The sequence below is a fragment of the Telmatherina bonti genome (genome assembly GCF_933228915.1).
Source record: "Telmatherina bonti genome assembly, chromosome: 7".
NCBI lineage: Eukaryota > Metazoa > Chordata > Actinopteri > Atheriniformes > Telmatherinidae > Telmatherina > Telmatherina bonti.
This window is the reverse complement of record NC_136625.1, coordinates 8,415,619-8,432,267: the sequence shown is the minus strand read 5'-3', so window position 1 is coordinate 8,432,267 and position 16,649 is coordinate 8,415,619. Positions and strand designations below refer to the sequence as shown.

The 16,649-nt window shown below is 40.6% G+C and overlaps 1 protein-coding gene across 1 annotated transcript; it reads right to left on the bottom strand.

Annotated features, from left to right (window-relative positions):
- Nucleotides 1-967: 967 nt before the first annotated feature.
- gtpbp4 (GTP binding protein 4) lies at nt 968-15,682 on the bottom strand. Its single transcript, XM_079243388.1, has 17 exons — nt 15,590-15,682; nt 14,387-14,557; nt 14,206-14,309; nt 12,839-12,975; nt 12,630-12,730; nt 12,432-12,524; nt 9,493-9,684; nt 8,817-8,882; nt 8,614-8,703; nt 8,429-8,539; nt 6,958-7,035; nt 6,700-6,751; nt 6,511-6,611; nt 5,965-6,162; nt 5,377-5,442; nt 2,969-3,112; nt 968-1,473 (listed from the first exon to the last, which is right to left on the bottom strand). Exons 1-17 carry the CDS (start codon nt 15,635-15,637, stop codon nt 1,321-1,323), a joined length of 1,905 nt encoding a protein of 634 aa, XP_079099514.1. The 5' UTR covers nt 15,638-15,682; the 3' UTR covers nt 968-1,320.
- Nucleotides 15,683-16,649: the final 967 nt, after the last annotated feature.

The following is a 16,649-nucleotide window of genomic DNA, read 5'->3' as shown; positions in this document are numbered from 1 at the left end:
AGCTCATAATTTTCCATAAAATGAGAAAATGTCCAGCATCCAATTTGTTGTGTTCTACTGGGAATAAAATACATTTACTCAACCTTTTAGTCTCGTTTTTAAAATTGCGGTTTACATGTTACTTTACCATCAAAGTAAAAGACAAACATTGTATTTTCCAGACTATAGGTCGCACCTTTTTTTCCATAGGTGAGCTGTTCCTGCGACATATTCTCCGGAGCGAATTGTACATGAAAAATGTAATTTCACGGGCAGCCACAAGAGGGCAGTCTAGACTTACACACAGATATCTCCTACTCCTTAACAATTAAAAATGTAAACAGTAAACATTAGCTTAGAAAGACAATTGAGAACGACTGAACATAAATGCCCCCCCAAAATAAAATCGTGTTCTACATGTGAGAAACTTGTTAGAGACTGGCGTAAAGCGGAGGTTACTCTTACTGCGATGCAAAAAAAACAACAAAAAAAGCTCATCGCGGGCTTAAAGCATGATGGCAACAGCTAGAGGAACGAGTTCGCTATTGGGTGTTTGAACAACATGGTGCAGGGAGAGGCATGTCAACGGTGTGTGTTACGTCTCCACGCGGAGTTATTCAAAAGTAACACAGAGGACAGAGAATTTAACAGATTTAGTGATGTGGAGTAAAGGTAAACTTATTTTGCTCTTTCGGCTATAGTTACGTAAAACTGTAATGTTACATAAACACTGGACACCTTTTTTGTTCATGTTTGTTTTTCCATGTAGCTGAATGACCGTCATGGTGTTAGCATATCTTAGACCCCCTCAGCCTGTTCTCTATTCGTTTAATAAAGTTGTAACTTGCTTTCCAAGATGACGTAATGTCTGTTTTTGGTCAAGTAGTTTGTAAAATAAATTACCTGCAAAAAATGTGACTTATTCGGAAAATACGATGCTAGTTTTTATGTAGAGAAATATTGAGGACAGCTTGACAGCAGCTTAGTTCAGGTGAAGATTTATTCAGCTCCTTGATGAATATTATTGGAGAGCCCGGATGAGGAAACATCATCACTTAGATCAGGAATTCCTGAGTGATAAACACAAGCTGAAAGGCATTACTGTATTTAACCGCCATGTGAGAAACTCAGTTTAATGTCTGACTCGCAGCATTTGTCTGTTTTAGGTGGCTGCAGAGGCACAAGCAGGAACTCAACCATTATAACTGGTTTTTTGCTTGCTGCTAGAAGACATTAGAGATAACATATATAACCATTAATCATGTAAATTTCTACTTTTTCTCCAGTTTCTTGGAGGCGAAATCCTCCTGAAGCATATCAGAGTCCAGGATAAATGTTCTTTTATCTGCGATCCGTTTTGCCCGACTTCCTCTTCCCGGCCAGGAGATGTTTGGGTTTGAGGTCAAACACGTGTCTGTCCGACTCGCCCTTCCTGCCCTGGCGGTTCATCCCTTTCTGGGATTTCTTCATCATCGTCTTGGCCTTCTTCGCCATCTGCAAAACAAAGTTAAAAGATGATCATGTTAGTTTTCAACTTCAACGGATCCGTTCTTAATTGCTTCAATTTGTATTGAAATGACCAGACGTCTCATGTAGGGATGCCCCGATCCACTTTTTGGGAGTACCGATCTGATACTGATATTAGAATATTTGCCGATACCAGACCTGTTTATGTGAACATTATTGTGACTATGGTTATTATTACTGTTATAACTGTCTAAGATTTCATTAGGTTGTAATAAATGATCCATCCTTTCTGAAGTTACCTCACCAATACAAATATAATAACATTACAGATCTAACTATTTCAACAAGTTTTATTCTGATTTGGAACATTTTACCTAAATACAACTATAAATGTGTGGTTTTGAAACAAAGATCCAGCTTTTCGTGCCGTGTTCCTCATCCCATGCGGCTCACTGACTCTTGCCTTGCGGCTCGTGAAGCAGCCTCTGGCTGTCTGAAAATCTAAACAAGTCATAATGATCCTCAACGCTGCAGTTCTCTCCACTAACAAGAGCTGCAGGCTGCTTGCAGAAACTTTGCTGTCCTAACGGCCCTAACTGACCCTGTCAGAGTTGCCAGTTTTTACTCATTTCAGCTGCACAGAACTCCACCAAAGAGCTGCTCCGTCGGTAGCTCCGTATGTATAATGAAAAAGAAACACCCACATTCTGGAGGCATTGTTGTATTTTCACCATATACTGTTGCATAAGAACGCCATTACTCCCTGCAATATTTAGGATTCCTTGCTAAAAAGCTGAATGTTACTGATTTGGCAACGCAGCGTAGCAATGCTGTTTTGGAGTGGTGGCGGCTCTCCTCTGGTCTAAGTTTACGGAGTGCAGCTGTTGTTGAATTAACAGTGAGGATCATTGTTGTAGTGGAACAAAAAATGTCACATGTTAACATTCAAGGCATTTATTTCTGGTAGCATGTCATCACATACATCTGTGCTGGCTTGACTAGTGTGGTATCGGTACACTTTTATTAATACCAGGTGCAAGTACACACGCTTGGTATTGAGCCGATACCGATGCTGGTATCGGTGCTTCCCTAGTCTCATGAATCCATTCTGTGATAAAAAAACATCGATAAAATAATTGAATTTCACCAAATGTAAATCATACAACAGGTTTAACCCTTGCAGTTCAAAGAGGAACCTTTTGTCCTTCTATGTCATTTCCTACCGTTTTGGATTTTTTTCTCTCTTCTACCCGGTTAATGTTACCTTCATACACCTTCTAACTTCTGGCCATTTTTATATTCAGTGATTTTTACATGCTTGAATCTGTGTTTTTAACTGGATTTTGTGAGCATGTCATTCTGTATTTCATGTCTGCTGAGGCCGGGTCATGATTTGTAAAGGAGAACATGCTCTCCAACATTTTACCTGGAAGAATAAATGTACTGTGCATCTGCAGCAACTTTCAGCTCTTCTAGTTTTTCCAAGGAGTTAAATTCATTGAAAATCAAAGGAAAAACACACCTTAGGGTCCCGCAAACCAGACTGGTCTCGAGGTGGACGGGAGGCGCTCTGGCTGCGTGTTTTAGAGGCTGGAGGTGCTGAAGCTTCACGCTTACGTTTCCTGGTGGCGCTGCGGGAGCGCCGTGCCATCTCAGCATAGTGGCTCTGAAAGACAATGAGGAAAATATTTAAACACTCGTACTGAAAAGCAACAACCCTCGATAGACAAAACCATGAGAGACATAGAAATGAAGAACAAAAAGAAACAGACTACAGACATGACTGCAAGTTTCAAATGAAGGATCTACTCACAGTTTTGGAAAAAGCTTAAAAAAGATCCCATTCATCAAAATGCAGCAGTGATTATGAAAGTTTACTGCAGCACAGGGATCAGCAACTCCAGTCCTGAAGGGCCGATGTCCTGCAGGTGTTACACGTCTCCCCACAGCAACACACCTCACTCTAATAAAACAGATCTCCAATGGGATGCACCTGTCTGTTAATGCCCCGTTCATCAGATCAGGTGTGTTGCTGCAGGGAAACATCCGACACCTGCAGGATGCCGGTCCTCCAGGACTGGAGTCGCAGATCTGTCTTCTTTGATAATAATGACATTTAGGGGAAAAAAACATATGATTCAACCATGAATGGAACATTTCAGTGTGTTTATAACATCTCAGACTTTTCTTTCATTCTTTTACGTTATATGTCCTTCTGAAATCTGAGTTTCAGGTTTTTATTTTGTTCTGTTCTCAAATTTTTTGTAGGTTTTTTCTTTTTTGCATGAAATAAAACAAGAAAATGGAGCTAAAAGCAAAACTGCAGGTGTTGAAGCACAAGCACACCATCTTGAGCGCTTATTGATATTAACATATTCATCAATATATATATATATATATATATATATATATATATATATATATATATATATATATATATATAAAATAGAGATGGGTCAATGAAGTCTTGTGAAGTTGAACAAAGAGTCAAAGCTTCAGAGCCTTAACAGACCATACCAGTGACATCTGGTGGTTGGCTGTAGTTATTACAGGCGCAGATCCTCTAATCCCGGGGTGTCAGAATCCAGTCCTCGAGGGCCGGAATCCGGCAGGTTTTTGTTGTTTCCCTCCATCAACACAGCTGATTCAAATCAGTGGATCCAGCAGCTTCTTGTCAACCTGTTTGAGTGTCGGTCAGGTCTGTGTTGGAGCATGGAGACAACAAAAACCTGCAGGATACCGGCCCTCCAGGACTGCAGTTTGACACCCCTGCTCTAATCATTTCTGCAACTTGATTTAACTTCCAACACAGACAGTTCAGTCAGTCTTGCATCTGTCTTCATTCTGAGGGGTCGCCATCTCTATGAGTGTTGTAACATTCTACATTCTCAGTGTGTTAGTTATGGCTCAATGTGTTGTTCTGGGATTCATTAGATTTTCTACCATGATTTAGATAGTGTGTGTGTGCTGTGATATAAGATGATAGACAGGTTTGTCAAAATTAGTTTGTTGGGAGATATGACTGTTTGGGAGAAGTGCTTATGCATTTCAGTGGGAATTAGAGGGATTTCTTTGAGCAATCTTAAATTTTGTTCATATGCTTTTTCCTGATTTCTGAATGATAGATTACACTTCCTCATTAGTCAGCAACACCATCAACATCATGAAAGTTTATATTTTAATATGAATTAATCTTCTTTTGTCAGTTATCCTAGCCAATGTCGGAGAGAGAGATATTTAGCAATACAATACTGACTATAATACTACATTAACAATTATACTAAGTACTATATAATCTAATACTATTTCATCTTTTGCCATATTATTATCCTCCTTCCTTTGTGGGTGACAGAAGGTGGAAGTTTTCCCATAAACATGATTGTTTTCTTTCACTAGAATTCTCCATACTTAAAAGTTTTCTCTCTTTATCTTAATGCTCTCTCAGCCTGAAAAGCGGCGAGCAGGAGGGAACGCCGGGCGTTTCTCGTTCCGATAGATGACGCGGCACCAGTACCACCAACGCTTTGAATCAGTTACGGCATTTCCGGTGTTTCGTTTGAGCGCATGAAGAGTCACACGTCATCAGTCATGTGACGGCAGAGATTTCACGGGGCTTCAACGCAGTTTCGACCAAGTCTGTCTCATTAGAAGGAAACAAGCTTCGCTGCTTCCGTTTCAAACGTCCCATCTCTAGTGTGTATATATATATATATATATATATATATATATATATATATATATATATATATATATATATATATATATATATATATATATATATATACACACACACATATATATATATATATGTGTGTGTATATATATATATATATATATATATATATATGTGTGTGTGTGTGTGTGTGTGTGTGTGTGTGTGTGTGTGTGTGTCTGAAATAGTCCAAATGCTAAGATTGGAGAAAAACTTACATCATCCTTGTTGTCCATGTCCAGACCAAGTTTACCCATCTCCTTCTCAAGATGCTTCCTCTCAACCTGTGCACATAAAACACACACACACACTTGTGGTTATTGTTAGATTAAACCACCACGGAGGAGGTCAGGCTGGGCAGAAAGACTAAGCTGAAGACGTCTGTATGTTTTAGAGCAGGGCCGTCCAGCTCCGGTCCTCGAGGGTCACGATCCTGCAGGTTTTCCATGGATCCCTGCTCCAACACACCTGACTCTAATCAGTCATTGTGCAGAACTTCATTGTCTGTTGGATCCATTTACTGGAAGGCAGGTGTGTTGGAGCAGGGATACGTGGACCTGCAGGACAGCGGCCCGTGAGGACCGACTCTGGGCGCGCCTGCTTTAAAACCTTCAACCTGGAGAGATTGTGCGAGTAATGCTGAAGCATTCATGCTTTATTCTGCTGGATTTGTAATTAAAATCCATGAAAACAGCTGCGATAAGGGCACAGAGGCCTTTCACACAAGCTGATGCTTTATGAGACTTCTTACTGGTTAAACTGGTCAGCAGCTGCGCTTTACACTGACCGATATCATCCTCTCTCACCTTGTTGGCAGTCCTGGGCATGCGAGGTCCGTGCACGTCCTTCTCCTTCGACTCCAGGACCATCAGCTGCTTCTTCTCACGGATCTGCTTGGCGAGAACGCGGATTTCCTGCATGTCTTCGTCCTCGCTCTCGTCATCGGACTCGTACCCCCCGGCTTTTTCCTTCAGCTCCTCCTCCTTCTCCAGCTCCTCCAGTTTCTGTGACACAAGAAAGAGAAAATTCAAGGTTTTGATGACTCAAATGATGCAGATTTAATAAAAATGAACCTTTTAAAGTTTGCTCCAAAGACACATGAATAAGTCAAGAACTGAACAATGAGTACAGATGAGTCTCAGATGATCACGTCTTCCTGCAGAAAAGTGCACGTCACTACAAACAATAACTTCAAATAAAACCCAGCAAGTTTTGTCTTGTTTAACGGGAATAAAAAAAAAGCTTCACTCAAGGAAAAAAAGACGGGACGTTTTAGCAAATATTTAGATATTAATCAGCCTTAAAAAGCCTGGATAAGCTCTCTCATTTCAGACGTTTATTTCAGCACCCACCCTCATGATGTCAGGATCGATGTAGTCTGCGATGTTGTGGCCCTGCCACACCTCAGGAATCTTATCATGCTTCTCGTCCTCGTTCATCAGATCCCAGTATTCTTTAAAACAGCAGCAGGAGGAAAAAACTTGTTACTTTGTGCCGTTTCACGCAGGCAGCTCCGTCTTTGCAATGAAAACACGTCTTACTCTGCAGGTCCAGAATATAGTCGTCACCAAGCTCCACCTCCAGGTCTCTCTCCTGCGAGATGAACCATAAAATATTTCATTAAAACGCGACACGGACAGGATTAAAGCCAGCGACGGCGGCTAAATAACACCCAAACATTTCAGATAGAAGTAGAACATGAAAGCTTAAGTACAAAGTAGGATTTATAAATAAAGTAAATATATGAAGATAGTACTTAGTGAATCTCCATTTTGTCCTTTGCTTTAAGATGCACGTACCAGTTTGCGTTTAGGTGCATCCACCTCCATCGCTCTCTTACGGTGCAAAGCTCCCTCTGGGATGAACGGAGGCCTCTCCTGAAGCACAGGGGGAAAAAATACATAGAAATATGAGGGGAAAAAAGCTCAAAGAGAGAAAAATACACTCGTTAGTCACTTTATTAGGTCCATCGAGGGCTGGGCGATGTGACCAAAACCTCACATCCCGATATGTCTCATTTTATATCCTCGTAACGATATAGATAACCATATAAACCTGTGTGTAATGTTGTGTCAGTCATCAGTTATGTATCAGATGTTGCTAGGCAACAGCAGCAGTGATCTCCTTCCATCTGGGGGAACTATGGCCGTATGACGTTCCACAGGTAAATACCTGCTGCAGCGTTTGTGTCTGGAGTTTATTCTGAGCTTTCGCCTCCACTTGACGCTGCTTTTGCTGCTTTTGTTTCGTTGACTCTATTCTTTATCCTGATTCCTGCACAGGTGATAACATGAGTTGTGTCAGAGTCCGTTGTTGGGACTGTGAGCTGGTCTGTTGTCGGTTCCACGTCGGTCTTTTTATATCCAAACTGCATCCATGCAACAGAAATTTCCCTCTTTTAGGAACAAGCTCATCAGTTTGGGTCGACTGCTCATCTTTTAGTGAATTATCCTCTGAAACACGTCTGCTCCCGTCTTCCTCCATGTTTGTTTATATATTGCAGCGTGAAGCGCATCTTGATGTAAAATACTGCATTAAAGCACCTTATTGTGGCGAAAACGGTAGAGCCTCATATGAGACGAGACATTTTCTATCGTCCAGACGGTATATATCATCATATCGCCCAGCTTTAGGGCCACCTGTATCTAAACAGCCAATCACACGGCAGCATCTCAACACGCGATCATGTAGACGTGGGAAAGGCAACTTGCTGAAGCTCAAACTGAGCATTGAGATGAGGAAGAGAGAAAATGGTGACACCTGGAAGCAGATGTTCTCCAGCAGCAGAAGACCACAGCAGGTTCCCTCCTGTCAGTAAGAACAGGAAACTGAGGCTACAATTCACACAGACTCACCAGAACTGGACAATAGAAGATGGAGAAACTGGTCTGATGAGTCTCCATTATGGTCCCATTAGTACCAGTATGACCTGGTTTAACCTCCACAGCCTACCTGAGTCCTGCTGCTGACCATGTCCATCCCTTTCTGAGCACAGTGTAGCATCTTCTGATGGAAACTTCCAGCAGGATGATGCACCATGTCACAAAGCTCACATCACCATGACGATGAGTTCACTGTCCTCCATCATGCATCCAAACATCATGGATGAGCAGCAACTGTGTGATGCTTCACGTCAACAATCCCAGAAGAATGTCAACACCTGGTTGGATCTATGCCACCCAGAATCAAGGCAGTTCTGGTGTAGAAAAGGTCCAAACTGGTACCAGTAAGGTGAAGCAGGCGTTAAGTCAACGTTTCAGACTGACTCACCTTGTCATCCCTCTTTGCCGGCATGGCCAGGTGAAGCCTGTTGAGAACATCGTGGACCTTCTTGCCCTTCATCTTGGTGGTGACACGATGAGCGAGCAGCTGGTCACAAGCCTGGGAAACACAGCGGAGTGAGATCCAGCACAGTGGTCCTGGTCGCAGACGGCCTGAAGGCTTCTGCGTCTCACCTCAGTTTTAACCTGCATGACTCCCTCCTCCGTCAGGGTGCTGGTCTCTATGACGGGGATCCCCTCAGCGGAGAGGTCTGCAAACACTTTCTGGAAGCAGAGAAGAGTCAGGATGTAACTGGAGATGGTTTCATCTCACAGGAAGACGTGTGGGTTCATCTTCACGCTGCTTCCTGAGGAATGAGGTAGGAAGGTCTACACACCTGGTTCTCCTCCGACAGCTCACTGATCTTCTTCACGTCACATTTATTTGCCACGATGATGAGAGGCTGCAGGAGAGACGCCAGCATCAGTTTCACAGCTACTTTTAGCCTCGGAGACTTTATTCCATCCACACAATAAAACCTTCAGTCTGCAGTTACTCTGAACAAATAACCCAGCGACACTCGGTGACCTCTGACTGCATGTTCATCAACTGAAGCAACATCTGGATGTAGACTCCAACATGAAGCTTACGCTCACTGAAGGCAATTTTTGCACATAAATCTGCAGGAAATTTGATGTTTATCTTGTGCACCATGAATTTTTACTGCTTGTGCAAATAGGGAAGATCTGCAGAGAGGTCTGTCTCTACAGGCATCTGTACAACCCATGAAAGTACAACTATTTCAAATGTTTTGTGAACATTTAGCCGGAACATTTAGGGGCTGCAAAATAAAGTGATCCCTACAGACTCCCATGTTGAGACCAACTTCACAGCAGGAATAAACATGTTTACAGCAGGAAAACACATGTTTATAGCAGGAATAAACACGTTTGCAGCATCCGACCAGAAACAAACCAGATTTGGTCGTGCAGCAGATTTATTATTCAGAAATACACAAAGACGAATCAATACGGCGATGCATTGCGGCAGCAAGCCGCACCCAGCGGACTGACCTTGTTGGCAAACAGGGGTCGGATGTTGTTGAAGAGCTCCAGCTGCTCCTGCAGGGTGTGTCCACACTGCTCCGACGGGTCCATGACGTACAGAACCGCTGCTCGCAGGTGAGCCAGAGCCGTGATGGCCTGCATCTCGATGGTGTTCCTGTTCTCCAGAGGGTGGTCCAGGATGCCGGGGGTGTCCACCACCTACACACAGCAAACATGAGAATCAATTCAATTCAATTCAACTTTATTTATATAGCGTCAAATCACGGCAATGCCATCTCAAGACACTTTACAGACAGAGGGGAAAACATAATGAAGGCCAATTCATAACAGCCTATATAAGGAAACCAACAGATTGAGTTGAGTCCAACTCAATCTCCCATCCTGAGCAAGCACACTGGCAACAGTGGGAAGGAAAAAACTCCCTTTTAACAGGAAGGAAACCTCCGGCAGAACCCGGCTCAAGACAGGCAGCTATCTGCCTCTGCTGTGTGGGGGGAAGAGGACAGAAAGACAACAGACAACAGGAACTGCTACTCCCGGCCAGGGAGACCTGCTGAGACAGGAGACATACATGTTAATGATGCAACACTTTTGGGGGGGGGGGGGGGGGGGGGGGGTAAAAGAGAGAGATAAAGAGAAAAAGAAAGAAGCTCAGTGTATCAGGAAATGTCCCTCAGCAGTCTAAACCTATAGCAGCATAACTAAGGGATGCTAACCATCCCTAGCTATAGGACTTATCATAAAGATAAGTCTTCAGCCTAGTCTTAAAGGTGGGGAGGGTGTCTGCTTCCCTAACACTAACTGGGAGCTTATTCCATGAGAGAGGGGCCTGATAACCAAAGGCTCTGCCTCCTGCTCGGCTCTTTGAGACTCTAGGAACCACAAGTAAGCCTGCAGTCTGCGAACGAAGTACTCTACTTGGTATATAAGGAACTATGAGGTCTTTGATATATAGTGGTGCCTGGTTGTGGAGGGGTTTATATGTAAGGAGAATGATTTTAAATTCTATTCTAGATTCAACAGGCAGCCAATGAAGAGAGGCTAAAACTGGAGAAATATGATCTCTCCTGCTGGTTCTGGTCAGGACTCTGGCTGCAGAATTCTGGATCAGCTGAAGGCTTTTCAGGGCATATTTAGGACAGCCCAGTAATAAAGAGTTACAGTAATCTAGTCTCGAAGTAACAAAAGCGTGAACCAGTTTTTCTGCATCACTCTGAGACAGAATGTCCCTAATTTTGGCTATATTACGTAAATGAAAGAAGGCTGTTTTAGTAACCTGCTTAATATGTGGGCCAAAGGACAGGTCAGGGTCAAATATTACTCCAAGGTTTCTCACTGTAGCACTGGAAGCTAAAGTAATGCCATCCAGGTTCATTACAAAACCGGAAAATTTAGCTCTGAGTTTTTTCAGATCCAACGAGAATTACTTCAGTCTTATCTGAGTTTAAGAGGAGAAAATTTCTAGACATCCAAGTCTTTATGTCTATGAGACAATTTTGTAGCCTATTGGGCCGATTTGTTTCATCTGGTTTAAAGGATAAGTATAGTTGAGTATCATCTGCATAACAATGAAAGTTTATTCCAAGCTGTCTAATAATTTTGCCTAAAGGGAGCATATATAGTGTGAAGAGTATTGGTCCAAGTACAGAACCTTGAGGAACTCCATGACTTACTGTAGTTTGGGAGGAGGACTTGTCATTTACATGAATGAACTGAAGTCTATCAGATAAATATGATTTAAACCAGCTTAACGCTGTACCTGTAATTCCAACCACCTGTTCTAGTCTTTGTAACAGAATGTTATGATCGACTGTATCAAATGCAGCACTAAGATCAAGCAAGATAAGTACGGACACAAGTCCTTTGTCTGAGGCCATAAGAAGGTCATTAGTAACTTTCACCAATGCTGTCTCAGTGCTATGATGAGCTCTAAATCCTGACTGAAATTCTTCAAATAAATTATTTCTGCTCAGGTGGGCATGTAGCTGAGCGGAAACTATTTTCTCCAGAATTTTGGACATAAACGGGAGGTTAGATATAGGTCTATAATTTGCTATCACCTCTGGATCCAGAGATTGCTTTTTAAGTAAAGGCTTGATTACAGCAGTTTTAAATGATTGTGGTACATATCCTGTCACTAAAGACATATTGATAAGATTTAGTAGTGATGTATTAATTAAAGGGAAAATGTCCTTAAAGAGGCTCGTTGGGAGAGGGTCTAAGATACAGGTGGATGGTTTAGATGAAGCTATTATTTTAGTTAATTCAGAGGGTTGGACAGGACAGAAACTATTTAGACACAAGTCAGATCCTGGTTCTAAGGATGCTTCGGAGACCACAACAGGCTCAACATTATAGGTAGAAGGAAGAGTATTGTGAATTTGATCTCTAATAGTGTCAATTTTATTCCTGAAAAAATACATGAAATCATCACAGCTAAGTGAGAAAGGAATACATGGCTCCACAGCACTCCGGCTCCTAGTAAGCCTAGCTACAGTGCTGAAAAGAAACCGAGGGTTGTTTTTGTTTTCCTCTATCAATGATGAATAATAAGCTGTTCTTGCCGTACGTAAGGCTTTTTTGTATACGATTAAACTTTCTTTCCAGGTTAAGTGAGACTCCTCATCCAGATGTTTAAGCCGCATTTAAAGCAGAAAGTTCACAGAAAGTTTCTTATCCGAGAAATGGATCTGAAACTGTTTAAATGTTGTTTGTCTGGAATAAGATCAGAACAGAGATGTCAGCCAGATAAAGCTCTTATTTGGCTTGAAATGAAGAAAAATAGAAAAGAAAGAAAAAAAGATTCATTTCCAGGCTTAAAAAGAAAAAAAAAAAAAAAAAAGAATATTTAGAAAGAAAACAGTCCTTAATCAGCCAGTAATCGTCCAGGTTGTGTGTTTAAAACAGAAGTTTGCTTCATGCACGAGATGCCGTCGCCGTCTTACCTGCCAGCGCAGGTATCTGTAGTCCATGTGACCCACGAACAGAGACTTGGTGGTGAAAGCGTACGGCTGGACGTCCACATCTGCTCTGGTCACCTGATGGGGAACACCAGGTTAGCTTTACTCCAACCGCCCTGAAACCAGTGATCGTCTACAAAGACACCCTGAAGCGGATTTAAAGTCTCGTTTATTCTTGTTCACCTTGTTGATGAAACTGGACTTGCCCACGTTGGGGTACCCACACAGCAGCAGGGTCCTCGTGTTCGGGTCGATGCTCGGCAAGCGGGACAGATGCTGACGTACTGTTGCAGGAACAGGAAGACGTGTTAACGTGGGAAAGTCCACACCAGCACAAAAACGGAGGATTAATAGGAACTTATGAGACAAATTGTCTGAATTTCTTCCATCACCTTGTTCCAGATACTCCAGACTTGATTTCTGTCGCTTCAGGATGGTGCACATGCGACCCAGTGCTGCTCTCTTCAGCTGTTTACAGCGGTACAGAGAGTCTCCGTACTTCATCAGACGTACGTAATCCTTGGCAACACTGCAGGGTTAGAGAGGACGAAGATGCTTCGTTTATCACCTCTAGCTCATTTTTCTTCATATCTACAGTCTAATCTTCGCTCCATCTGCATTTCTGTGTTTAGGAACCCTCAGAGGAGCCAGAAACTCTTATTTAACTCGACATTATTACAATTATATGAATGTTAAATGAATTGTTTCCTTCCATCCTCCGATGATGACACTTAAATGATTTACACTTGCTGGTTTTTTATATTTATCCTGGTGATTTTCATGTTAAAGCTGCTTATTCCTGACATCTAGCGATGCATAAAAGGGTTTGCCAAAGCTCAGGTGGAAACATCTGAGCTGCATGAAACACAATGAATGACACAACATCCAAACAGCAGAAGAGTCAAACGGAAAAACATAACTTTGTGAGGCTTTTCTGCGTCTCTAACGTCAGATTTTTATGTTTACAAGGCTCTGAAGTTTCTGGAAACATTGTACTGCATCAATAAACAACAAAAAGTAATGAAGAAGGTGAAGTTGATGTTATGCTGTTTTGAACTTTGTGCAATTTGCAGAGCAAACACGGAGACTACGTCTCTGCAGGGACCCTGATGACTGGGGGTGGAAAAATCGAATCGAAATATCAGGATTTTTTTTGTTTCACAATTTTAAACAAGTGAAAAGATCAATATAACCAATAAAAATTACAAAAATTTTAGAGTGGATTTATTTTATTTAATTGAAAATTTTTATTATTTTTTTTTTAACAAAAAAAATTGTTGAAATTTCTTTTTTTTTAAACAAAAAAAGTTTTTTGGTTTTTTTTACTTGTCTTCTTGGACATTATAGCAGCAGAATGATGGTCTGGCTACTGTGTTGTTTTCTCCTAACTGGAATCAAGAAAAATTACCAGCAAAAAGAAGTTTAATAAAATAAAAAAAAATAATAATTTTTTTTTTGTTTTTAATCTACAAAAATCATCAATATTGAAGAATTTTGAGAATCGCAATTTAAATCGAATCGGCACCCAAAAAAATCAGACTCGAATCAGGACAAAAGCATATCGTCACAGCCCTCCTGATTACTGTCCTCAAAGACGGCTTTTATCCACACAGAATAAACAGAGCCTAAAAAATCCTCCAACGTCCTTTTCTAAATGAAAGGTCTTCTTTTATTCTACAAATAACGACAGAAAGAGCCGCGTGTTTTAGTTTACTGATAAAACCTGCTTTGGAAGGAACTAAATAAGTTGTGAACATACTTATCAATCAGATTCTTGGCGATGTTAATCTGTCCTAAAGCCAGCTTGTAATGATCTTTGTCGTACAACACGTTCATCAGGTCAGCATAAAACGGGTGGATGTCCTGGAGAGACATAAAAACAGAAGGTTTTTCAGCACAGATCCACCTGTAAATGGAGCGTAGATGTTTCCGGGACTTACGTCAAGCTTGGGGAAGTCTGAGAGGATTTGTGTGAGTCGGTCATGGTAGTTCTGCTGGGTGAATTTCACCTTTCGCATGTAAAAGTGTCGGATACGGTGGATCTGGTAATGCTTGTGTATCACCGTGGGAGTCTTCCTTTGTGTTTTGGATAAAGTGATGTCGATGAATTCCTGCAGAGAGAGAAATATTACTGAAATCAGTCATCATTCTCACATAGGAACTTTAGTTTAAGGATATTAGATCATTATAAATACTCTACAAATCTTTAAAAACTAACCTTTAATTGTCTACATTAACTTTCTGAACCGTATTTAGTTTCCTGTCTTAAATATGATCAGACATAATTCATTAATCATATTAAATATGTCAATTATTGGTCATGTAGAACAGTTTTATTGTCACGTCTGGGATTGTGTCAACTAACATCAAAGCTTTCTGTGAAGCTTTGTTTGTAAAAACCATAAAGGGCTAAAAATTTAGTTAGAACACTCTTTTCTTACTGGTTTCCATCATGGTTATAGACATAACACTCTTTTCTTACTGGTTTCCATCATGGTTATAGACATAACACTCTTTTCTTACTGGTTTCCATCATGGTTATAGACATAACACTCTTTTCTTACTGGTTTCCATCATGGTTATAGACATAACACTCTTTTCTTACTGGTTTCCATCATGGTTATAGACATAACACTCTTTTCTTACTGGTTTCCATCATGGTTAAAGACATAACACTCTTTTCTTACTGGTTTCCATCATGGTTATAGACATAACACTCTTTTCTTACTGGTTTCCATCATGGTTATAGACATAACACTCTTTTCTTACTGGTTTCCATCATGATTATAGACATAACACTCTTTTCTTACTGGTTTCCATCATGGTTATAGACATAACGCTCTTTTCTTACTGGTTTCCATCATGGTTATAGACATAACGCTCTTTTCTTACTGGTTTCCATCATGGTGAGAGACATAACACTCTTTTCTTACTGGTTTCCATCATGGTGAGAGACATAACACTCTTTTCTTACTGGTTTCCATCATGGTTATAGACATAACACTAGGTGCCTCTCCTCGCGAGACCAGCACGTGTTTAAACAACCTTTTATTTTCTATATTCTAACATCAGTCGTAGCGTGAGGAAGCGCGCGACAGCAGCGGAAGTCACTTTAAAGCTTAAGTGGTTTAAATAAAACTCACCTTAGAGGTGGGAACCACCATAATCTTCTTAAAATTATAAAGTGCCATTTTGTGGGGACACGTTGAGGTCCGCTGTCGGCACGAGGAAAGGAAAACTTCAGTTCCGCTGGAACCGGAAGAAGGTCGGAAGACAATAACTGTGGGTTTCCCTGCGTGTCGCCCCCTGGTGGACAGAAACCAACACAGCAACCAAGACACTCAGAATCACGATGCTTTATTTTTCTCTACTTTTTTCTTTTCCCCTGCTGTTTATAATCTTTTATTAAACCGCTCAATATTTTTATATGGTCAGATTTCTCTCAATCATCGGAATCTATCAAGAAAACATGTTCTTTACTCAGTAATTTGTCCAAAAAGATTTGTATTTTCCTTCCATTTATTCATTCAAACTAGCTTTATTGTAAGGCTAACTAATATGTCAAAGTATGCCATGTGGATGAATTGTAGATTTGACCAAAATTTATACGACTGAATTTCTGTTTGACATGTAAATGGTAAATTTCGTCACTTTTTGAAGCTACTGTTTGCATTTTAATTCCCCTGATTAAATTGTTTTGGAATGAAATTGAAGTATCGTTAAGAAAACCAAATAACCATTTATTGGTGTGTTATGTTTCTTTTGAAACATAACGGCAGATATTACAAGAAATGTTATTTTTCCTGCTCCTTTTCGAGTATTGTGCTCTGTATTGTTTTGTTTTTGTACAGTAAAGTCTTGTTTTACCTTTTGTATGACCATGTGAGAAATAAAAAAATGGGAAGCGAGTTTGTTTGTCTTCAATGCAATAAGCTATCTTTATTTCTATTATTATTATTATTATTATTATTATTATTATTATTATTATTATCGTTATTATTATTATTATTAGTAGTAGTAGTAGTAGTAGTAGTAGTAGTAGCAGTAGTGGTAGTAGTAGTAGTGGTAGTAGTAGCAGTAGTAGTCGTAGTATTAATAATGGTTTACTTTTAATCTTGAATGACCAATAATTCCCTAAATTTTCTGAAAATCGACACATATCAGAGAATTTTGGATGCTGAAATTCTAGACTTTTATCTAAAA